This window comes from Mus caroli, unplaced genomic scaffold (genome assembly GCF_978045245.1).
Source record: "Mus caroli unplaced genomic scaffold, Mus_caroli_1 scaffold_14, whole genome shotgun sequence".
Lineage (NCBI taxonomy): Eukaryota > Metazoa > Chordata > Mammalia > Rodentia > Muridae > Mus > Mus caroli.
In genome coordinates, this window is record NW_028227269.1 from 53,155,888 (window position 1) to 53,181,436 (window position 25,549).

The window sequence follows — 25,549 nt, forward strand, 5'->3', positions numbered from 1 at the left end:
CTGACTTCTTCCCAGAGACTATGAAAGCTAGAAGATCCTGGGTAGATGTCATACAGACCCTAAGAGAACACAAATGACAGCACAGGCTACAATACCCAGAAAAACTCTCAATTACTATAGATGGAGAAACTAAGGTATTCCATGACAAAACCAAATTTACACAATATCTTTCCATAAATCCAGCCCTTCAAAGAATAATAAAGGGAAAATTTCAACACAAAGAGGGAAACTAAGCTTGAGAAAAAGCAAGAAAGTAATCTTTCAACAAACCTAAAGAAGACAGCCACAAGAACAGAATGCCAACTCTAACAACAAAAATAACAGGAAGCAACAATTACTTTTCCTTAATATCTCTTAGTATCAAAGGATTCAACTCCCCAATACAAAGACATAGACTAACAGTTTGGTTACATAAACAGAACCCAACTTTTTGCTGCATACAGGAAACCCACCTCAGGGAAAAAGACAGACACTACCTCAGAGTGAAAGGCTGGAAAACCATTTTCCAAGCAAATGGTCTGAAGAAACAAGCTGGAGTAGCCATTCTAATATCGAGTAAAATCCGACTTTCAACCTAAAGTTCTCAAAAAAGACAAGGAGGGACGCTTCATACTCAAAGGTAAAATCCTCCAAGAGGAACTCTCAATTCTGAATATCTATGCTCCAAATACAAGGGCAGCCACATTCATTAAAGAAACTTTGCTAAAACTCAAAGCACACATTGCACCTCACCCACCAATAACAGTGGAAGACTTCAACACACCACTTTCATCAATGGACAGATCCTAGAAACAGAAACTAAACAGGGACACAGTGAAACTAACAGAAGGTATGAAACAGATGGATTTAACAGGTATCTATGGAACATTTCACCCTAAAACAAAAGGATGACTCAAAAGAGTCATCAAAGAGGCCTCAGCAGATACAAAAATATTGAAATAATGTCATGCACCCTATCAGATCACCACGGACTAATGCTGATCTTCAATAACAGCATAAATAATAGAAAGTCAATGTTGACATGGAAGCTGAACATCACTCTACTCAATGATAACTTGGTCAAGGAAGTAATAAAGAAAGAAATTAAAGACTTTAGTGTTTAATGAAAATGAAGCCACAACATACCCAAACTTATGGGACGCAATGAAAGCATTCCTAAGAGGGAAACTCATAGCTCTGGGTGCCTCCAAAAAGAAACTAGAGAGAGCATACACTAGCAGCCTGAGAGCACACCTAGAAGCTCTAGAACAAAAGGAAGCAAATTCACTCAAGAGGAGTAGACGGCAGGAAATAATCAAACTCATGGCTGAAATCAACCAAGTGGAAACAAAAAGAACTATACAAATAATCAACCAAATGAGGAGCTGGTTCTTTTGAGAAAAAAATCAACAAGATAGATAAACCCTTAGCCAGACACACTAGAGGGCACAGGGACAGTATCCTAATTAACAAAATCAGAAATGAAAAGGGAGACATAACAACAGAATCTGAGGAAATCCAAAACATCAGATCCTACCTCAAAAAGCCTATACTCAACAAAACTGGAAAACCTGGATGAAATGGGACAATTTTCTAGACAGATACCAGGTACCAAGCAAGGTTAAATCAGGATCAGATTAATGATCTAAACAGTCCCATATCCCCTAAAGAAATAGAAACAGTCAATAGTCTCCCAACCAAAAAAAAGCCCAGGACCAGATGGGTTTAGTGCAGAGTTCTATCAGACCTCCAAAGAAGACCTAATTCCAATACTCCTCAAACTATTCCACAAAATAGAAACAGAAGGTACTCTACCCAATTTGTTCTTTGATACCACAACTACTCTGATACCTAAACCACAAAAAGATCCAACAAAGAAAGAAAACTTCAGACCAATTTCCCGAATATCAATGCAAAAATACTCAATAGAGTTTTTAGAAGGGGGAACAAAATACCCATGGAAGGAGTTACAGAGACAAAGTTCAGAGCAGAGCCTGAAGGAACGGCTATCCAGAGACTGCCCCATTTGGGCATCCATCCATAAACAAACACCAAACCCAGACACTAGGCAGATGCCAACAGGAACCTGCTGACAGGAAGGAGCCTGATATAGCTGTCTCCTGTGAGGCTCTGCCAGTGCCTGGCAAATATAGAAGTGGATGCTCACAATCATCCATTGGATGGAGCACAAGGTCCCCAATGAAGGAGCTAGAGAAATACCCAGGGAGCTGAAGGGGACTGAAGCCCCATAGAAGGAGCATCAATATGAACTAACCAGTACCCCCAGAGCTCCTTGGAACTATACCACCAATCAAAGAAAACTCATAGTGGAACTTGTGGCTCTAGCTAGATATGTAGCAGAGGATGGCCTTGTCAGTCATCAATGGGAGGAGAGGCCCTTGGTCCTGTGAAGGCTCTATGCCCCAGTATAGGAGAACACCAGGACCAGGAATAGGAGTGGGTGGGTTGGGGAGCAGGGGAAGGGGGGGGGATAGTGGATTTTCAGAGGGGAAACTAGAAAAGGGGATAACATTTAAAATGTAAATAAAGAGAATATCTTATTTAAAAAAAGAATTAAAAACAAAACAAAACAAAAATAAAAGCAGCAGCAGCAACAACAACAAAAGAGCCTCTACAATAATTTAGGTTAAATGAGATTAGTAGAGTCACAAATTCTTTTTTTTTTTTTTTTGGTTTTTACGAGACAGGGTTTCTCTGTATAGCCCTGGCTGTCCTGGAGCTCACTTTGTAGACCAGGCTGGCCTCGAACTCAGAAATCCGCCTGCCTCTGCCTCCCGAGTGCTGGGATTAAAGGCGTGCGCCACCACGCCCGGCGAGTCACAAATTCTTGAGGGACTAGCAGGTAACTTGATTAAACTTGGCAGCTCACAAGTGTCTGTATGCCTAGTTCCAGAGGATCAGATGTCTCACACAGACATATACAGCGAAAACACCAACACACATAAAATGAAAACAAATAAATCATTAAAAAAAAAAGAAGAAGAAGAAAAAGAAGAACAGTAAATGCTCTCTTAATTACACTAATCCATCTCTCCAGCCCACTGACTTAAGAAAGAGTCATTCTGGGCTGGCTCAGTGGTTAAGAGCACTGACTGCTCTTCCAGAGGTCCTGAGTTCAATTCCCAGCAACCACATGGTAGCTCACAACCATCTGTAATAGGACCTGATGCCCTCTTCTGGTGTGTCTGACAGCTACAGTGTACTCAAATAAATAAAATAAATGAATCTTTAAAAAAAGGATTCATTTATTTACTGTGTATGGATGTTTTGCCTGTGTGTATGTCTTGGCACCACATGCATGTCTGATGCTTGTGGAGGCCAGAAGAGGGTGACAGATTCCCTGGAGCTGAAATTATAGATGGTTGTGAGCTGCCCATTTTGAGTGAAGTGTAAAAGCATACAAATACATTGAACCTTAAAATAATAATTAAATTTTCTGAAGCAAAAGGGAAATTAATTTTTCAAAGATTTCTTTCTTTCCTTCTTTCTCGTTTTCTCTCTCTCTCTCTTTATTTCATATATATAAATAGATATGTTTATATGTGTGTATATATATATATATGTGTGTGTGTGTATATATATCATTCTGCCTGCATATATGCCTGCATGCCAGAAGAAGGCACCAGATATCATTATAGATGGTTATGAGCCACCATGTGATTGCTAGGAATTGAACTCAGGACCTCTGGAAGAGCAGCCAGTGCTCTTAACCACTGAGCCATCTCTCTAGTGCCCTGAGGAGTTTTTTTTTTGTTTTTGTTTTTGTTTTTTTTGGTCTTCAGGGTTTCTCTGTGTAGCCCTGGCTGTCGTGGAACTTACTTTGTAGACCAGGCTGGCCTGGAACTCAAGAAATCTGCCTGCCTCTGCCTCCAGAGTGCTGGGATTAAAGGTGTGGGCCACCACACCTGGGGAGATTAATTTTTAAATCTGTGTTCTATGCAGGCTCAAAAATGTGAACAAAAATGGTAAAATAATTTAAAGAATTAGTGATACATTTAAATATGTAAATTTATATTATATGTAAGAATCACAGCTATATTTATACATATTAATATACTGAATACCTTTTCTCTTTCTATTTTAAGTCTCTCTTTTTCTTCTTTTTTCTTTAGTCGCTCTTCTTCTACAATTTTCTTCAATTCTTCCCTCTTTTTCTCTTTATCTTCCTTTTCTCTTTTTCTTGCTTCCAAAGCATCTGCCTTTTCTCGTTTTAGCTTAGCCTTTTCAGAAGCTGTGGAGAAAGGTCAAACTGAAAACTACATACTGACAAAAACAAAAATTTGGTTTAAAAATAAGTAACACAAAAGGCTCTAAAATAGTTTGGGTTAAATGAGATTAGCAGAGACTCACAAATTCTTGAGGGGCTAGCAGGTAATGATTAAACAGTAAGTTACCCACATTAGGACAAACATACCCTGCCTTTAAAACCAAAGACACTAAAACATACAAAAAAATGATAATTAAGTATTCTTCTTGTTAGGATGTGAGATCACATCCTCACAACGGTAATGTATTAATCTAGAACCCACTGTGAACGAGATTCTGATGCACTCAAGCTGGGAGGCAGGGTCAGTGAAGGCCTCAGACACAGCTCAGATGCCATGGCTTTTAAACCCTGGAAAGAACTTTAGCTCAATCTAGCATGAAGCAATCTACTAGGGAATGATATACTTAAGTGAATAAGTGCCATTCAGAAAAAAAAAAAATGGCAGTAATATGTGAGGAAAGATGTATCATTCAGAGATATTCCTCATTTGGGCCCAGAGAAATAATGTTTTTATCCTTAAACAGTGTTTGGAGAGAATGTTAAAACTCACCCAGTGCCCTCATTTCTTCCTGTTTCAGAAGTTTGTCTCTTTCTTTAATAGCTTTGTTCCGATATCTTGCAGCAGTCTGCTTACTAGCAATGCTGTCTTCCTAAAAAATAAATGAAGAAACTAAAGTGCTAAACCACAAACTACATAAACTGATGATTTGTCAAGTTTTCTTAGTAAGGAAAAAAAAAACAAAACAAAACAGCCCAAAACATCAAAAGCTCTCACCAAGACTGCAGTCATTGGTCAGTGCTAGAATACCAAGATGTACATAAGTATCTTGAAGCCCTGGGTTCAAATGCCCAGAACAACAGAAAACCAATAAAACCCACACCAATTACAGCTTTTTGTAAATATTAAACTGAATTCTAAGTATAAATGGATAAATTAGTAATTCTAATCATAGTGATATGTAGAGTATGAGCCAACCTCCACACTTACATAAATTAGAAAAACATCCAATACTTTGGTACCATATCAAGAGCAACAAAAATTACACATTAGAAAAACAATAAATCCTCAAGATTACTTTATAATCCAGATGAGATAAATATCAAATATGAAAGACATGTCAGGATTTTTTTTTGTGGTCAATATTGAGCAATCCCAAATTTTTATTTTATTTTGGGACAGTATTCTTGCTATGTAGCTCCTTGCTGACCCAGAACTTTCTATATAGACAAGGCCTCAGATGGCCTCAGCATTGCTGTGACCATCCTGCCTCTGCCTTGTGCCACAGCTGGCTCTCTGATTATCATTTAACTTCATACTGTAATACAACAAAACATACAACTCATTTTACTATTTAAGCACTTGGTAAGCACTAGGCCACCACTAAACAACAGTGATAAACAAGGCAGCCTTGGACCCTTCCCTCATGGATAGTTTATCAGGGAAGTCAGATCTTAGTAAGTGTAGTGGCTATTCCTGGTTCTCAACTTGACTGTATTTGGAATGAACTACAATCTAGAATTGGAAGGCTCACCAGTGACCCTAATCTGGAGGCTGGGAGATAGAAGTTTCTAATCTGGATCTTGGTGTGGAGATCTTGAGGCATAGTGGCTATGGATTCCAGATAAAACAGGGAGATCTCAGAGTTCAAGGTCATCTGGGATTAAAGGTGTGATGGAAAACACCTTTAATCTGGGCTACACCTTCTGCTGGAGACCATGAGGACATTGGAAGAAGGGGGTTGTGTGACTCTAGAGAACCCTGACTAATAGAGTAAAACATGAGCAAGGTTGTAACAACTAAGGTTCAAGATTCTAAGTAAACACCTTATCTCAAAATTTGGATAAATTCTGAAGTGAACATTTTAAACAGCTGACAACGATAATTACACCTGACCTCGAGCTAGGAAATAAAGTGGTTAATTGGTCACTATGTCGACGGTTATGTCGAAGAGAAACACCTTTCATCCACAAGGACTGGAGCAGCTCTGAGAAAGGTTTTGTCAGAAATGACCAAGGCACTTCAACAAATTCTAAATTATACCGTCTTAGTTAGGGTCTTACTACTGTGAACAGACACCATGACCAAGGCATCTCTCTCTCTCTCTTACACTCCATATTTTATTCCTCCCCAATCCACCCTCCTACTGCTCCACGTCCCATATACCTCCACTCCACCCCCTGTCTCCACATGGATGTCCCCACCTCCACACTTCACCTGACCTCTAAACTCCCTGGGGCCTCCAATCTCTTGAGGGTTAGGTGCATCATCTCTGAGTGAACACAGACCCAGCAGTCCTCTACTGTATGTGTGTTCCAGGCCTCATATCAGCTGGTGTTTGCTGTCTGTTTGGTGGTCTAGTGTTTGAGAGATCTCAGGGGTTCAGATTAATTGAGACTGCTGGTCCTCCTACAAGATTGCCCTTCTCCTCAGCTTCTTTCAACCTTCCCTAATTCAACAACAGGGGTCAGCTGCTTCTGTCTATTGGTTGGGTGCAAATATCTGCATCTGACTCTTTCAATTGCTGCTTCTTTCAGCTGAAAGGACTAAAGCAACTCTTTAAGGACAACATTTAATTGGGGCTGGCTTACAGGTTCAGGGTTCAGTCCATTGTCCTCAAGGAAAGAGCATGGCAGCATCCAGGCAGACATGATGCAGGAGGAGCTGAGAGTTCTCTACCTCTTCATCTGAAGGCTGCTAGTGAAGACTGGCTTCCAGGAAGCTAGAGTGAGCTCTTAAGCCCACACCCACAGTGACACACCTATTCCAACAAGGCCACACCTCTGAATAGTGCCACTCCCTAGACCAAGGTGTCAAGCCTCAACGTCTTTGCATGACCACTTCAGTCCTGGGCCATCAACTGCAACTGAGGATGCACCTTCACCAATGGCCTTGCATGGCCTCTCACAGTGCAAAGCCTCAGCTGCTCTTCATGACCCCTTAAATGCCTTTAAAATCAGTACTACATGGGTGACTCTTAACACGTTACTAAGTACAGCTGTAGCATGAGGTACAACCTTGGCTATCTCTGGAACACAGCTTCTTTGTGCTCTCGAAAATACTTCCCAGAAGATTTCACCTCAGTGATGCTAGCCTCTTTTTAATCACAGCTAATTTCTTAGCTCCAGCTAACCAGCATCAACTGTCCCAGTAGTCTCCTTCTCTTGAATATAAAGCCAGAGACACACGGCTAAAGCTGTTGAGTTCTGGTGCTTGTAGGAGCTGAAACATGGCTCCCTTATTCTATTATTATCACTAGCTTCCACTTTTCCAACTCCTTCACTGCCTAAGCTTGGCTGTCCTGGATATTGTTCTGTAGATTGATTGACCTTGAACTCAGAGATCTACATGCCTGTCTCTTGGGATTAAAGGTGTGTACCACCATCCACCACTGGATTTAAGCTTTTCTTCAGCTAGAGCTTGCTCTGTCTCAGGCTGGCCTTGAAGTCAGATTTCTGCTTGGCTTTATCTCCTGGGATTAAAGATGTATATCACCACACCAGGATCTAAATTTACCTGAGTAGTTCTTGCCCAAAATCTCACTCCCTTAATCTGTTATCTCCTAGAACACAGGATTTGGCTCCATTTCACTCCCTGGTGCCCCTTTAATACTGAAACCACATATTTTATATTTTTCCTTTCTAAGCTTGCTGTGCTTGATCAAAACACTCTTCATGAGACTTAAACAGAGAAAAAAGTCTCTGCTGGGCTTTTTGGCAACGTCCTTTTGCCTTACACTCAGGTAGACTCTTCAGACAAGGGCAAAAAGCAGCCACATCCTTCACCAAAATACCACAAAAACGGTTTCTAGGCCACATACTGAAATTCTTCTCCACTGAAACCTCTTGGGTCAAGTCTGCACAGTTCAAATCATACTCAGTAACAAGTCTTCCACATTCCTACTAGGATAGCCCATTAAGCCCAACTTAAAGCATTCCACTGCTTTCCAAAGACCCAAACTCCACATTCCTCCAAACAAAAAGCCTGGTCAGACCTATCACAGCAATACCCCAGTTCCTGATACCAACTTCTGTTTAGTTAGGGTTTTAATCCTGTAAACAAACACCATGACCAAGGCAAGTCTCATAAGAACAGCATTTAATTGGGGCTGGCTTACAGGTCCAGAGGTTCAGTCCATTATCCTCAAGGAAGGCGAATGGCAGCATTCAGGCAGGCATGAGGAGGAGGAGCTGAGAGTGCAACCTCTTCATCTGAAGGCTACTAGTGAAAGACTGACTTCCAGGAAGCTAGGGTCAGAGTCTTAAACCTACACCCACCGTGACACACCCACTCAAACAAAGCCACACTTCTGAATAGTGCCACTTCCTGAGCCAAGCATATACAAACCATCACATATACCAAATACCCTCCAAACTGCTATTAGAAGCAGGGGAAGCTTGCTTGCAAATCGTTATAGCTATTGGCAACCTCTAGCCAGAAGAAAAGAACAAACCTGCATGTACAGAAGGAGGAGAACAGAAAACAAAATGCAGAAGGAAAGGGAATCTCAGGTCAGAAAAACCCAAGTGTGCTCCTTCCAACTCTGGGATCGGCATAGCTTATTAGTGCTCACTCAGACACTTCCATGGTGTCTTTGTGGGGAGTGACAACGATCTGATGAAGGAAAATTCTTTACTGCTAAAACAAATAAAGGAAAACGGGGAAGTAACTGACACATTTTTCATCCCACACTGCCCTTCTCTTTCCTGCCCAAAATCTCTTAGAGATTCTCTGTGTATTCTATATCTCTCATTACATACTGAGTCAGCAGTAGATTGTAATTTGCTTGTGTTTAAAGTCTATTTTTAGAAACTACATAAAGAAACTGGATATTATTATATAAAGAATATTAGAACCATTTGATTTACAAATTGCAGCCTCAAGAATGCACATTCTGCTTCATAGCTCGTTAGAGCTCTATGTGTGCTATATGCAGGAAGAACAATCTGCAAACCAATGCTGAGTCCCTTACAACCATGGTCATGGCTCAAGTACCTTTCCACCCTTTGTGAAGAGATACCATGACCAAGACAACCATTGTAAGGGAAAACATTGAGTTGGGGGCTAGCTTATAGTCTCAGAGGTTTAGTTAGTTCATTATCAGGGCAACAAGCAGGCAGACGCTGGAAAAGCAGCTGAGACCCAGAGGTACAGACACACTGGGTACCTCAAAGGCCACTCCCTGATGACTAAGCATTCAAATAGATGATCCCATGGGAGCTCTTCTTATTCAAACCGCCAACTCTTGTGTTTCATTCAGACCTTTCCTACAGCCCACTGGTCAGAACTGCATTGGATACTTGAGTGTTATTCTAATTTTCTAACGTTTTTCATCCCACTTGTTTTCCTTTGTAACTGCCTGTATTCTTATTCCTACCTTGGTATAAAATCTGTCTCCAGAGAACATGACTCCACACTGGAAACTTCATAAATCTTAATTCCGAGCAGTATCAAGCGAGCACACACTCAAGTTTTCTTATAGGAAGCAAAAGGCTATTCTTCTTACAGGTTATAGGGGTGACAGGAACTAAACATTTCATTGTTTACAAATACTGCTTTATTAACAGCTAAGGGTAGTTTAGGCTTTTCTTTACCTACCTGACCAAAAGATATTCGTTTGGGAGGTCTTCCTCGTCGCCTGTTAGCAGGACTGAAGATGAAAGTAGGTGGGTCATCAGGGAAGAAATAAGAGAAGTCTTGCTCTGCTATGTTATATGCTGAAAACGATGATGCCTTAATTAAAACACACAGGGACAACACATTAGTCACTGTATACAATATGTTTGAATGTCATATGACCACTATTACTGCTGTTAAAGACTAAGCCAAACACATTGTCTTTTTTTTTTTTTAAATTGGTTTTTCGAGACAGGGTTTCTCTGTGTAGACCTGGCTGTCCTGGAACTCACTTTGCAGTCCAGACTGGCCTCGAACTCAGAAATCTGCCTGGCTCTGCCTCCCAAGTGCTGGGATTAAAGGTGTGCGCCACAATGCCCGGCCCACATTGTCTTTCAAATGCAGTTGGTTTATACGATCCTTTTCTACATTAAATAATTCATCAGAAAGACACCAGATAGAAAACTAATTAAAGTTTATCATGAACTGAGTATTGTGATACATGCCCATAATCCCAGCATTTGCAAGACAGGACCTCAAAGTTCAGGACCTCAAGTTCATTCTTGGCTTCACAGTTGCTTTAAGATGCGCTTACCTAAGACTTAGCCTAACAAAGCCAAACCACCTTTCCACAAAATATCAATGTTTCTACAGATTTTTGAATTCTAAATGCGAGTTCAATATGTTTTTTAGATTTATGTTATTTTTAATATCAGGTTTCTGTTGTGCGGGAATGTGCACATATGAAGGTGGGTGCTGGAGTTACATCCAGGCAGTTGTAAGCACCTGATGTGGGATGTGATGCAGGGAACCAATTTAAGTAATAGCAGTAATCACCTCTTCATTGTGAACCATCTCTATAGATACATGCTTTGTTTTTACCAATTTTATCTAAACTTTTCTATGTAAGAAGAAAATTTTACACACACACACACACACACACTTTTTTTTTTAGATAGAAACTCAGTACGTACCTCTGACTAGTTTTGACTTGCTTTTTAGATGAGGTTGGTTTTGAATTCTAAATGTGAAATTCATTTACACAGGATACTGAACTGTACAGGATACTTGTACATAGTATACCACAATCAAACTTGTGATTCTCTTACCTCAGCAACCCGAGCTTACAAGCATATTATACCACTGCGCCTGGTCTACATATACCTTGATGTTCTTTAAAGGTTATTAGCGTGATGTTTTGAAATACTTTGAGATTTATGTATTCCATTATTTTATGCATATGGACGTTTTGTCTATATGTATATCTGTGCATCGTATGCATTCAGTGACCAAGAAAGACAGAAGAGGGTGCTGGATACCCTGGAACTGGAGGTAGGCAGTTTTGAGTCATTATGTGGGGCTGAGAATCAAATTTGGGTCCTTTGCAAGAGCAGCTGGTGTTCTTAACTGCTGAGTCATCTCTCCAACTCCTTTATGATACCTTAAAATGTTTTGTATGCATCCACATTTAATAGTGTAGATATTTTTATACAGAGTCACTGTAATAATCAACAAGGTTTAAAATAAAAAAGCTTTAGGACTTAGAGCATTTTTGATTTTCTAGGGAAGGATGCTCAACTTACATATTTACTCAGAGAAAGCCAAAAATAGTTTATTATACTTTAATAATGCTTTCAAGTTTTTATATGGCAAACATTAAATTTTAATTGTGTCAACTTTCCCAGTTTCCCACTGGGATGCTTATGTATCCTGATCAATTTCAATCCCTTATTGCACCCACTGCAGGCAGTGTCCATCTGGTGCTTACCCTTCCTAGCACCATGTGCCTATATATGCCTATATATATACACCTATATATGCCTATATATACACCTATATATGCCTATACAGACATATGCCACCTAGGAGGACTCAAAGCCAGTCTTAGATACATAAAAATGTTATTCTCCCTCTTAATGACCATATTAAAATCTAATGTATGGGGTTCAAATTTAGTCTAGAATGCCTTTGATTACTTCTCCTAATTGAGCATTTATTTAGCACTATTATGAGTCCTTCTGTTCTGTGTAAGGCAGATAAAATCCGTAAGTCACTAAACAACTTTCCAAGTTCTCCACCTGTTTTCATCTGCCTTAGTTGATCATCTATACAATGAAATGTGGTAGTAGTAACTGAGCCACCTAATAATTCTAAAACAGTACCCAATTCAATAAAAAACACTTTAAAAAGTACTAAAGATTAAGTCCCCAGATAAAATGAGAGCTATTTAAATCACCTTTGAAATATCATTTTATCAATGTTACAAATCGATAATATTATACATTTTGTTATTTTTATTTCTTCCCTATATATGATTTCAGTATTTTCATTACCTTAATTTTAATGACTCCATCTTGTGCTTCACAGTGTTGCTTGAGAAAAAGCTTTAGTTTATCCCGAGAAAATAGGTGTTTTCTCCGGCTGATGTGGGGGGAAGAAGGTAATGTTAGTGCTAACAACTGAACCAGAACGCTATAATCACTACACATTTGAAACTTGACTTCTAAGCCCAGGAGTCTACACAGTGAAAATATTCATCTTTCAAAGATAGTTAGTAAACTTTATTAGAAACTCTACACAGAGGAATTATTCAAGAAATTAGAAAAACTGGAATGGATCAATTATAAAAAGCCTATAATAAAAACAATGTATTTGTTGTTCAAAAACAGAAATAAAGTAAATAGGAGCATTGTTTTTAAACTATTATTTCAAAATTAAAATTAGTAGAAAAATTAAAATAAAAATGATTAGCTATGACACAGCATCAACTAGTCACCTGTTCACATAGATATTGTAAGCAAAATATAATGAGATGTTAGCAAATTTTAAAGCACTTTGTGTTTACATACACCAAGTTCAAGATAAAGTTAGATTTCAAAGAAGCAATTTTTTTTTTTTTTTTTGAGACAGGGTTTCTCTGTGCAGTCCTGGCTGTCCTGGAACTCACTTTGTAGACCAGGCTGGCCTCGAACTCAGAAATCTGCCTGCCTCTTCCTTCCCAGTGCTGGGATTAAAGGCATGCACCACCACCCCCCGGCTCAAAGAAGCAATTTTAATTAGCACTTTGATTTTCCTTGAAAGCAGCAAACACAGCAATAAACACCACAACAAACAAAACCAAGGCAGTCAAAAAACAAAGGGAAACAAAGCCAGCACAACAGTCCTGGCAAAAGGAAATGTCTTAATGAAATTCAGTACATGTCTTTCAAACAAAAGTAGAGATCTGCTCGGTGAGTACGCATCCCTGGACCTGTAACCAACTGTGTTCCTTTCCTGGTCTTCAAAGGTTTTTGCCCAGCTGCTGCTCAGGATTCGGAGCAGCTGGCAAACAGAAGGGAGCAACTTACTGACAATGAACACATTGATTCTTGAAGTCTGCACTGTCCGACATGGTGGCCAGTAGCCGCAAATGGGTTTTCTCTTTATAAATACATTGGAAAGTTAGTTCCTCATTTTCACTTCAAATAAGGGATGAAAAGCTCTAGTGGCAATTAGCTGTCACCGAACAGGACATTTCATTAGCAGGGAATTTCTAGTTGTTACAAGTTCTCTAGTGTGTCAAGTCTCTAACAGGAATAGTACAGGAATAGCACTTTTGAGCCCAATAAGAGTTGTAAGTTGGAGGCTGGAGGAGGCCCAGTGGTTTCCAGCATTTGTTGCCTTGCAGAGAAACTGGGCTCCCATTATCCACATGACAGCCCACAATGGTAACTCCAGCTCCAGGAGACCCAACGCCTTCTGTGACCTCTGTGGAGACTAGGAACACCATGCTGACAAAAACATTCATACACATAAAATAAAAAATCTAAAAAGTAAAACAAAAAAACAAAAAAACCAAAAAAACAAAACAAACCAAAAACCAACTGAAGAGCTGTGTCAGAGTTGTGTGTGATTTTACTGCTTCACTGCCAAGCACAATTTCTCACTCTAATCCTTTAGCTCATGGCCTAGTTGGCCATCACTGGGAAGAGAGGTCCTTTGGTATTGCAAACTTTATATGTCCCAGTACAGGGGAATGGCCAGGGCCAAGAAGTGGGAGTGGGTGGGTAGGGGAGCAGGGCGGAGCGGGGGAGGGTATAGGGAACTTTTGGGATAGCATTTGAAATGTAAATGAAGAAAATATCTAATTAAAAAAAATATAAAAAAGAAAATGAGCCAGTAGGGATGGAACTGAAGCCTAGAGGAGTTATAAACTAGAAGTCAAAAAGGAAATAGAAAACTGAACAATATTAAATAGGAACCAGCACGTTTGAACTGCTATGCATACTCTGAACTAAAGACAAAGGAGACAAAAGAAGTCAACTGTGAGTGAGGGTCCGTCCCTGGCCCCACCTCCTAGTCACTGACACTGATTAGCTAGCCCAATTAGTGCTCAGTACCTTCGGCACGGTCCACCTGGTGACGTTGCTATACAACACCGACAGCTACAAAGTTTATCCTAGAGAACCACACAATTGAGTTCTAAAATAAAAATTCTAAAATAAAATTTTAAATAATAAATTGTAACATTTTAAGTAAGTTTATGAATTTTTTTGTTGGGCTAAATACTGGGATATATGTGGCCCACTGGACATACCTGCTACAGATCTTAAACTAATGATGTGGCCTGACAAACAAACCAACCACACACCTCACTGCAACTACAAAAGGTGACATATCTGGACTGGTGACCTGGTTCAGTATGCAACAGCACTTGATGCCAAGCCTGACCTACTTTTGATCCCTGGAATTCAACATGGCAGAAGTGACTCCGACAAGCTGTCCTCTGATCTCTATGTGTTACACAGCATGTGTGTACACATGCACACACGCAAACACTAAATGTTTAAAAGCTCTTTGTTTTGTTTTGTTTTGAAATAAAGTAGGATCTCAAACTGTAGGTGATGGTGCACATATTTAATCCGACCACTCAGGAGGCAGAGGCAGGGAATCTTTGTGAGTTTGAGGGCTGAGCTACAAATCAAGTTCCAGTCTAGTACACAGAGGAACACTTTTCAGAGCTGCACCCTGAGCCTCCCAACTCCTCCAGAAGAAAAGCAGGTGGCACCTCTGCCTCAGGGTCTACCTAATCCAACACTTTTTTTTTTTTTTAGATTACCTGAGTGAAATGTGGGGCAGAAGGGAAGAGAGAACAATTAAAACTTATTTTACGGCAAATGCCAAGTACTGAGTTTTACCTGATTTGTGTTGCTTTAACAACAGCAGACTCATACATCTCCTTTTTAGTGGGCTGAACCCTGTATCTGAATAATAAGGGATCGATTGTATCTTTCTTCTTCCTAAAAAGAAGAGGGGACAGACCCAAATCAGTTAGTCCTTTGAAAACATGAGGTCCTTAAAGTTTCATTTCTTTGCACATTGTTGTAATAGAATCTTTCCTCTTTTCTTTTTCTTTTGAAACTGGGTCTCTCATATGTAGTTCTAGCTGGCCTTGAACTCAGAAAGAGCAGCCTGCCTCGAAGGTATGCTCTACTATGCCAGATATAATACAAGCTTATGTGGTTTTATTTTAACTTAAGGGTTTTTTTGTAAGTTACATAGCCTTTCCATATTGTACTAGACAAAACACTGTAAGGCATAATTTAATCTAAGGTAGGCATTTTAATTATTCATTTAATAAAATTTCCTCTGGTAAAATTAGTATTGGAATTAATAAATTAGCTGGAAATAAATTAGTATTTAGTACCATTTAGGTTAGAATTTGAGACAGGGTCTCAGATAATCTGGGCTGGCTTTGAGCTCATTACATAGTTAAGGATGATACAGAACTCACTACATAGCTGAGGGTATCTTAACCCTGGATCCCCCTGCCTCCCGCTTCCAATGCAGTATTACAGGCATGTGCCACCTATTCCAGCTTATGGAATGTGGTTGGGGAATTGAACACATCTTTATGCATGCTAGGTAAGTATTCTACCAATTGAGCTATCCCCAGCTCTTTTGTCAGAAAAGTTTGGAGAAAACAATGTCAAAGGAAGATAAACGGAAAGTGGGCCCAGAGGCACACTGCCTGCAGCCCCAGCACTAGGGAAGCAGGTGTGAGGGTCAGAAGGCCAAAGTTAGCCTAAGGGACACAGGAGTTGCAAGCTAGCCTGGGAATCTGAAACAGAAAATAGAAATAGAAAGTTATTGTAATCACTTTTAAATTTTCTTCATAGTGGCAAACCAGGCCTGGTGTTTGAGGCCTGTATTCAGGAAACTGAGACATAAGTTCAAGGCTATAAAAAGTAAAAATTATAATCAATATATACTTTAAAAGGAAGTATGGGTCAGTGGCAGGATATCTGTCTAGTTCAAGCACACACACAAAAGGCAAAGAAACCACACAGTTAACCCCATTCTAACTACCTTCTCACTCACCTTTGGGGTGTATCTGTCCATTTACCACCATTCACTCAGCAGTGCAAAGCCTACAGTACACTAGATACGATTTGTAATGACAAAGGTCAGCAACCTCTAAAATTGAAATGATGGGCAATGCAAGCAAGCAAAACAAACAAGTGAACAAAAACCCACCCAAAACCCTAACAACAAAAACCCCACTACCTTGTATGGGCAGTGATACTTGATAACTGACTAGCTAGGCCTTCTAGGAAGTTAGTATTTAAAGAGGTGTGTGTGGTGGTAATGGTGGGGGAATGAAGAACAACCCATGAGCAAATCTTAGAACACCTTCAGAGGAAGAAGAAACACTCAAGAACCTGAGGTAAAAGTGTGCACGCTTAGCACAAGAAGCAGTCAGTATCAGAGGAGAAAGGAGATGCATTAAGCCAGAGGTGGTGACAATACAACTAATGGAGCTTTGCTGGAGCCTTTTCATTAAAGCTTCCTTTGGGATAAAATCCTGACTGCATTCTTTCTAAGGAAGCATGATGACCAGCCAGAGAGCAACAGAAACAGTTCCTATTACAACTTACCCACCAAATAGGAAGACTCTTCAGCCGACTTCCCTCTGTTCCTTTCCTCTCTTGCTACTCCATGTCTAGGTCTACACAGAGGAGAAATTTCCCTGAACTTAAGTATCTCACTCGTAGCTGCTGATTCCCCACCAGCAAGGAACTGACAAGGGCAGGTCTGTTTCTATTTGTACAGTGATATCTTAACACCCAACGTACTTCTCGGTGTTAAATCACTGGCCCAGTTAGTCAGCCCTCTATACCAGAAGATTCCAGGCGTGGTGGTGCATGTCTGTACTCCCAGCCCTTTGAGGCCGGGCCAATGGAGTTGTATGAGTTCAAGGCCAGCCTGATCTAAAATAAGGAGCTCCAGGCTGCATAGTGAGACCATGTCTCAAAAAACAAGTATTTGGAGGGGGCGGGGGCGGCATATGTTCATCTATACTAAGGATACAGAACATTTTTCTCTGCCACTATTCTCTGAACAGTACAGTCTAATGCTAGTTACACAGCATGTACAGTGTATCTGAAATTACAAGTCGTCTATGGAGGAGTTAAGTACGCTTGTCTATGCAAACACTGTGCACTTCCTAAGGAGCTCGACTGAGAACCTGCAACTTCTTTATTTGAGGAAAGGGTGGCAGTGAGTTCCTGGAAATTTTCCACGGATACTGGGACAGTTTATTCTATTTACTCACAACAAAATGTTATTTTATATAAATGTTTCTCTCTCATATGCATGTGTGTGTGTATATATATATATATGCATATATATATACACACAATATAATTTTTACTAAAAAGCAATGTATTTATATTTGATAAAGGGGAAAAATTTAAATTTTAATAGTCTAGAAATAATCAAAAAATCTGTGTTTTCAATATAAAGTTTCTTTTTAAGAAATTATCAAGTTATGTTCACTACAACTCTTCTGCAATGAGAACCCATAAATGAGTACTGTTTCAGCATAGACCGCTATTTACAATGATACTCACACACACATATTATATTTAATGTTCACCTCAGCTTCCATATTACACTTTCATGCATAGAACTACAAATAACAAAATTATTAGGATCAGTTCTTTCAAAATATCTTTGCTGAGATGGCTGAACAGGTAAAGGTGTTTGCTATCATCAAGCCTGACTTCAGCCCAGTGGCCCACATAGAAGGAAAGAACTGATCCCGCCTCTGATTTTACATACCAGCTCCCCACGCCCCCACCCCACACAGACAAAAGACAACATCATCTTAACTAACAATCCAGTTATCATGACATCCAGATTATATTATATAAAAGGAATTCAATGAATGTAAAATCTTGAAATAAGTCAGGCGTGGTAGAGCATATGTATAACTCCAGTACTCAGGAGGCAGAGGCAGGAGGATGGCAAGTCTATACCCAGACTGAGTTATAGTAAGTTTGAGGTATCTTGGGCTAACAGAGAAGGATCCTCCTATCTCAAGAAAACAAAGATTTATATTTATTATCTGTATAGTTATGTTATTATATAGTTACATATTAATATATTAACAAATATCATTATGTTTTCATCCAGAGGTTTCTGAAATAATTACCTCTCCTTTTGCTCCTACAATCACCACCAGGATAGTATATTATTCAAAATATACTCTATTCAGTATGTCTGGCCGCGATAATGATTTGTTTTCAGCCTACTTCAACTTTAGATGGGATCTGTTTAGAGACAGCCCCGTAAAACCTTTGATTCACGAAAGAGTTTGGGGGCTGGAGAAATGGCTCTGCAGCTGAGATCACTTGCTGCTTGCTCTTGGAGAGGATCCAGATTTAATTCCCAAAACCCACATATTGGCCCACAACCATCTGTAAACCCCAGTTCCAGGGAACCCAACACCATCTTCCACCCTATTCCAACTTCCAAGCACATACTGCACACAGACAGTCATGGAGACAAAAACAGAAAACCTATATACATAAAATAAATAAAAATTTTTAAAAAGTTTTTTGACAGCTTTATCATACAGCAGAGTATATTAGAAATGACCTAATCCTAACTACATTGTCTGGAAATCAACCAAATAAACTTGCCTATACTTGCCACATCTTAATCAGACAGTAAGCTGTGAATAGTTTAGCCAAGATTATCTATCAGTTTAGCTCAGTTTTCAGAGACCTTATGGTTATAGATAAATTTCAGCATTTGGCTATTGATAGATCTATTAGGCCTACTGTGTAACAATTACACACTCTGGTTTCATCACCTCTAAAACAGTTCAAATGTTTATCTAGTACTACAAATAGCCAAGAAGGTTGATCAACTTTCATAAAACAGTTTGAAATACTTAAGATGCAAAAATAATTCCAAACTCATGGTGTAACTTCTTGTGTGTGCTACAAGAAGGGCTCTAGTGTTATCTCCACCTATTCTAAAGTCTCAAAGGCTGTGAGCTAAGCATGATGCTAGATATTTATAATTCGAGCACTTACAAGGCAGACACAGGAGGATCTCTGTGAGTTCCAGGCCATCAAGGGTTACATAGTAAGATTCTGTTTTAAAACAGAAACAAATCAAACAGAGTCAAAGATGTCCAAAGCTTCAGTATACACAAACTGTGCTCTGTGATGGGAAGGACCAATAGGGATTCTTTGAGGGATGTAGTTTAAAAAGGGTGTGTGAGACTGAGAAGATAGCTCAAGAGTTAAGAACACTGGCTGCCCTTCCATTGTACCTGCCTTCAAATACCAGCAGCCATATGGCAGCTTACAATTGTCAGTTCCAAAGGGTTAGATGCTCTCTTAAACATACATGCAGACAAAACACCCATACACTGGGCTGGTGAGATGGCTCAGTGGGTAAGAGCACCCGACTGCTCTTCCGAAGGTCCAGAGTTCAAATCCCAGCAACCACATGGTGGCTCACAACCATCCGTAACGAGATCTGGCGCCCTCTTCTGGAGTGTCTGAAGACAGCTACAGTGTACTTACATATAATAAATAAATAAATAAATCCAAAAAAATTTTTTCAAAAAAAAAAAAAAAAACACCCATACACAAGAAATTAATAATTTCTAAAACAAAACATGTGTGCATGTTTGGGGATGGGAGACAGGGAGATAGAGATCTGATCTCCAAAATCTCGATGACTATAAACACTGATCTATGAAGGAATACTGTTTGGATGATCACTCTACTGTCCATGTCCAGATGATAAGTAAGCTAGTATATTCTGAAGGAATGCAACTTTATATTTATGTGTACTATAAGTCATCCCTAATTAAATATTTTCTTTTATAAGAGTTGCCATGGTCAGGTGACTCTTCGCAGCAATAAAACCTTAACTAGGACATAAGCTGGTACCAGGGACTAGGGTATCGCTGTGATAGGCCTGACTAGGCCTCGTCCCAGGAGTCTCCCTGAGGCTAAATTGAAGAGTTTTGGATTAACCGCATTAGCAGAGGAAATCTCAAAGCAGCCTAGTACAGACGGTTACCAGTACTCACTCTTACACATATCTATAATGAAAAGGAGCAAGCTGAGAAAGGAAAAATACAAAATGTACATTTTGAGGAGAAAGGAGGCCCCAGGAAGTGGGATGGAGCAAAGTCCAGTGTTCAAGGAGATAAACAGCTGATGTTTGAAGGAATAGAGGACCTCAGGAAAAGACCATACCCAACTATGTTTCAATTTATGAAAAGAATTGGGGGGGGGGGGAGCTTGCAGCTGGTGTGCTGGCTGCAACCTTTTATCTTAGCACTCAGAAAGCAGAAGCAGACAGATCTTGGAGTTTGAGGCCAGGCTGGTCTCTATAGAGTTTTTAAACAGCCAAATTTTAGGCAGTGAAGGAAACCATTGAAAACAGAAAGCTAGCCAGGTGGTGGTGGTGGTGGTGGTGAATGCCTTTAATCCCAGCACTTGGTCACAGAGACAGGTAGGCAGATCTCTGAGTTCAAAGTCAGCCTGGACTACAGCTTGAGTTCCTGAACAGCTAAGGCTACAAAGAGAGACCCATTCTCTAGAAAAAAACAAAAACAAAAACAACAAATACCCAGAAAGCTGGTGAAGATGAAACAAAGGGGCCATGTTCCAGCGCCAGCAAGCAGCAGAACTTGGCAGCTTTAGCCATGGGGTTTTGGCTTTAGAGTCAAGAACAGAAGAAACAGGGTACTGGAATCTCCCTCCACAGCTAAGGGAAGCCACTGAAGCCAGGGTGTGTGTGCAGGTGTTCATTCCCTGCATGGAGGCCTAGAGAGGCTATCGAGTGAAGCTGTGAAGGTGAAGCCTGGATGCCTTGGAGACCTCAAAATGATGGGGATGCCAGAGTCCTGGGGTACCTGTGGAGGAGAGCTGCTAACAGGGAGTGGAAACAGCCAAAGAGAGAGGCCTGCTGCAGTTACCAGAGCTGAAAGGACTTGGAGATCTGAAGAGTGTTTCAACATCTGACATGGAGATGCAGAGTTTGGCGTTTTCCCTGTTGTTCCAGTCTCACTTTGGCCCAGTATTTCCCTCCCTTTGGCACCACAGTGTATATCCTATGCTGGAAGTGTGTGATCTGCTTTTTCATTTTGATTTTACAGGGGATTATAGTTAAGAGATTGCTTGAACTTCAGAAGAGTCTTTGGACTTTTAATCTGTTATAGATTATTATATAATTATTATAATGGGAGAACCTGTCTCAAAAAATAAGACAGATGGCATATGAGGAGGACAGGAACTTAAGGCTGGCCTCTGGACTCCAAATATGTGAACATACATCTCCTCACACATGCATGTATACCATATGTACCTACAATAAAAATTTTTAAAAATTAGCAACCAAACACAAAACACACCCTTGTGATCTACATTCATATTCCTTGATATTTACCCAAATGTGCAAAAAGCTTACACCAACATGGAAGCCTGCCATATATGTTCACATCAGTTTTTATTTGAAATTGCCAACACACAGAAGCAACAAAAACGTCCTTCATCCAGTACTCGAGAGGTAGAGGTGGACGGATCTCTGTGAGTTTGAGGCCAGCCTGGTCTACAGAGTGAGTTCCACACAGCCAGGGCTACACAGAGAAACTCTGTCTCAAAACAAACAAACAAACACGTCCTTCAGTAGGTAAGAGAAAAATAGGGTATAAAGAGTAGACTATTAGGCTGGTGAGATGTCAGAGCAGGAAAAGGCACTTTCCCCCAAGGACCTGATAACCTGAGTTCCATACCCAGAACTTCCAACATGTGGGCATTGGAAGGAAAAAGCTGGCTCCACACATCCTATGACCACCACAGGCAGGCTGTAGCGCACGCACCAACACTCATGAACAAACAAAAAAAGGTAATAATTTTTTAATGTAATAATTTTTTAAGATAATGCAGTATTATTCCATGCAAAAAAGAAATAAGCTACCAAGGCTCTCATAAAAGAGACACAGCGAGAACTTAAATGCATATGCTCAAGTGGAAGAAGCCAGTCTGGAAAGGCTACATTGTGGGAAGGCTGACAGTGTGGAAGTGATTGCCAGGAGTCGCAGGAACAGAGAGTGAGACCCATCTATGTGGTAGGTGGGTCAATCCCCAGCAAACAAGAAACAAGCTGTTTTGCTTGGTTTTAGTTTTTGGAGACACTGTCTGACTATTTAGCCCAAAGGCATGTGCAATGTCATATCCAGCTAGGGGCTCTGTTCTTAAGAGGCTAATTAGAGAGTTAACTAGATTTACATTTTGAATCTATTGTTGAAATAGGTAATTTAAGGATTGTATACCACAGTATGACTAGAAAAGGAAAGGCAGGAAAGAAAGTTTATATTTCAATTGATGATCACCAATCTGGGAGCTAAAGTACAATCTACTACTCACCCGTGGTGAAAAGAGCTGCTTTGTGTTTCCGAGTCGTCACTGTCGCTGATGACAATCGTCTCTCCATCAGCACTGCTCAGGTGTCCATTAGCAAAACCATTCTGATGTAATGGAGGGAGGACTTCCAAGATTCTACACTGCAGCCTGAAACAAATAATCACAAAATGCAAGTCAAGTCAGATGAGTCCTGTGTCTAGTTGTAACAGGGTCTAAAAGAGTCACAGCTTACTAGCAAGATAACCCATATTCATTCATAAGTTACACAGTCTATGTTTTGAAGGCTATGGCTAACTAAACAATTCAATTAAAAAGAAAATATGACATCTAATTTTAAAATTCAGTTGGTCTGAATGTTGAGCTAGTGATGTGGCCCAGCTGGTACAGTGCCTGCCAGCTGGGCCTGCCACACTGGGCTCAGCTCCCAGTATTGCACACAGTAACAGAAACAAAAGAGCGTGATTTCCTACTGTTTCCAGTCAGTGGGGTTGGAGGGCATGCTGGCAGGTACAGCCCAATTAGCCTCTCCCCATATCACACTTAACAGAAAGGCAGGGAAATAGTAACTCACTTTCTTGCTGGGGCCCCTTACTCTACCCTGAAGAAGGAAGTTCCGAGATCTCTGGGCTCAGGTCCTGCAGCACCCTTCCCAATGTTCTCAGGCAAGTAGGCCTTCAGCTTCAGAGTGACAACCGCACCCTCAGCCTCCTGATTCTGCCTTCAGGTACAGACTGCAACGCTCTGCTCCCAGCCCTGGTAACCCATTTCTCAGATAGCCAAGTGTGAGAACTATGCTTTCAGAACCTACAAGCCAATTCTATTACATCTGCCTCTCTCTCCACAATCCACAAATATATTTTCTATCTGGAGAACTGTGATTAATACAATTATTTGTCTTTTTAAATCTAGTGGGGCTAAATTGTCTTTTAGGAATTGTATTTGCGACAATTTTTATATATATATATATATAGCTAGCCTCAAACTTTTGATTCTTCTGTTTCAGTGTCTGGAGCACATGCAATGTGCCACCAAACCCAGTCAATTATACTCTTAACTAAAGTAACTGCTTAGAAAAAAAATTAAACATCAGCCAGGGGGGTGATGACATATGCCTTTAACCAGCTCTCGGGGGCAGAGGCAGGCAGATCTCTGTGACTTTGTGGTCAGCATGGTAAACACTGTCTTAAGAGAGCCAGGGCTACATAGAGAAGCCCTGTATCAAAAAAAAATCAAAAAAATTTAAAAAAGAAAGAAAAATCAAGTATTGGTATATGTCATCACCCAGAATGAGTCCTGTAGTTCTTCAAAAGCCAATATCTTCAATTCTATAAGTCCTGACCAAATTTTTATTTTTATCATAAATCTAGAGATTTTCTTTTTGATATCTGGAAATTTTTTCTATTCCCTAATTCTGTAACCACCATTCTGGTGTTCCCTTAATTAAAACAAAACAAAACAAAACAATAACAAAACCCCCAAACAAAAAACCCTATTATTATAATTGTTATTTTAGAATGCTGGGGTTCAAACGTGGGCATCTCACATGTATTGTACTATAAGACACATTCCCAGTCCTAATTTGGCTTTTTTTTACTCTGCACAGAACTTCTGGATTGTATGGGACCAATTTCTGACTCCTTTACTAATTAAAATACTACTTAATCCCATACTATTGTGTCAACTTCCAGTGACAGAAAAAAAATTGTCACTTGCTTTTTTCATAATCCCTCAAGCTCCAACTTCACTTCTAGTATTGAAATCAATCTACACATATCTACACATACAAACCACACACACCACACACACATTAAAAAAGACAAACCATTCATTCCTCAGGTGGCCAGATGTCTACATTGGATAAAATTTCTCCCCCTTTCTAAATTCAACCTTGTATCCCCATGGCATAAGGAAAGAATCTATTCCTGGGAGCTGTCCACTGACCCCATATGTGTGTGTGTGCGCATACACGCGTGCACACACACACACACACACACACACACACGCACGCACAATGTGAACACCGAGGTTCGTGCCCATGATCGCATCTCTAGGAAAGCTGAAGCACAAGAAGGGTGAGTTTAATGGCAGCTATATAGATAATCTGTCTCAAAAGGAACTGGACATGATTTATATAATATAGATGAATCTTGAAAACATTATGCTAAATGAAAAGGCCAGGCACCAAATAAAACAAAATGTAGGAGTTTATATTAGTTTCTAGAACAAGAAAACTCACAGAGAAAGGAACCAGATGAGTGGATGCCAGGAAGCTAGGGGTGGGGTTGGGGGGTAGGAGTAGGGGTGGAAGTGCGGGTGGGAGTAGTGGAAACCGGTACTGATTGCGACCTCACACAGGTTTCCTTCTAGGTGTTGAAAGTTTTCTAAAATTAGACTGGGTGATGGTTGTACAGCAGTATGTCTTAAAGGCACATTTAACAATGTAACATCTCAGATAGGCTAGTTTTATGAAAAGTAAAATATATATCCAAGCTACTAAAACACTGACAGTTGGGACTAGAGAGATGGGTCAGTGGTTAAGAGCCCTTGCTGTTCTTCTAAAGGATTGGGGTTCAGTTCCTAGCACTCACAGGTCAGCTCACAACCATCTGTAAAATGGTGCACAGACAGAAATGTAGGCAAAACACTCATAAAATAAATGAAAAATAAATAACAGGTAAAGTAGACATGTAGAACAGAGTAACCAAAGAAGCAAGAGCCAGCGCTGGTGATCTCATCCACATCCATGTGCAGCTCTCAGACAATCGAGGGGAGTCCCGGTAAGAATAGACATATACATCTCTAGCGATGAGCCAATTCCCTGTTCTCTGAAGAAAATGGAGGGTCCATGTTAGAATGTTAGAGACTGTGCTATTCATTTGCACATCTCATTCAATGAACAAGGCTGTGCATGGTGTGTGTGTGTGTATGTGTGTATCAGAATTCACAGGA

The 25,549-nt window shown here is 40.1% G+C and overlaps 1 protein-coding gene across 5 annotated transcripts in view; it reads right to left on the bottom strand.

Annotated features, from left to right (window-relative positions):
• Baz1a (bromodomain adjacent to zinc finger domain 1A) overlaps positions 1-25,549 on the bottom strand; it is a 123,750-nt gene that overhangs the window by 40,629 nt on the left and 57,572 nt on the right. For all 5 annotated transcript variants that reach the window (XM_021179125.3, XM_029484733.2, XM_029484732.2 and 2 more), the window contains exons 4-9: positions 22,604-22,747; positions 15,059-15,160; positions 12,215-12,302; positions 9,864-9,998; positions 4,818-4,917; positions 4,065-4,231 (exon numbers count right to left, since the gene is read on the bottom strand). In XM_021179125.3, the coding sequence (XP_021034784.1) occupies positions 4,065-4,231; positions 4,818-4,917; positions 9,864-9,998; positions 12,215-12,302; positions 15,059-15,160; positions 22,604-22,747 (736 nt within the window). The remainder of the gene's footprint in view (positions 1-4,064; positions 4,232-4,817; positions 4,918-9,863; positions 9,999-12,214; positions 12,303-15,058; positions 15,161-22,603; positions 22,748-25,549) is intronic.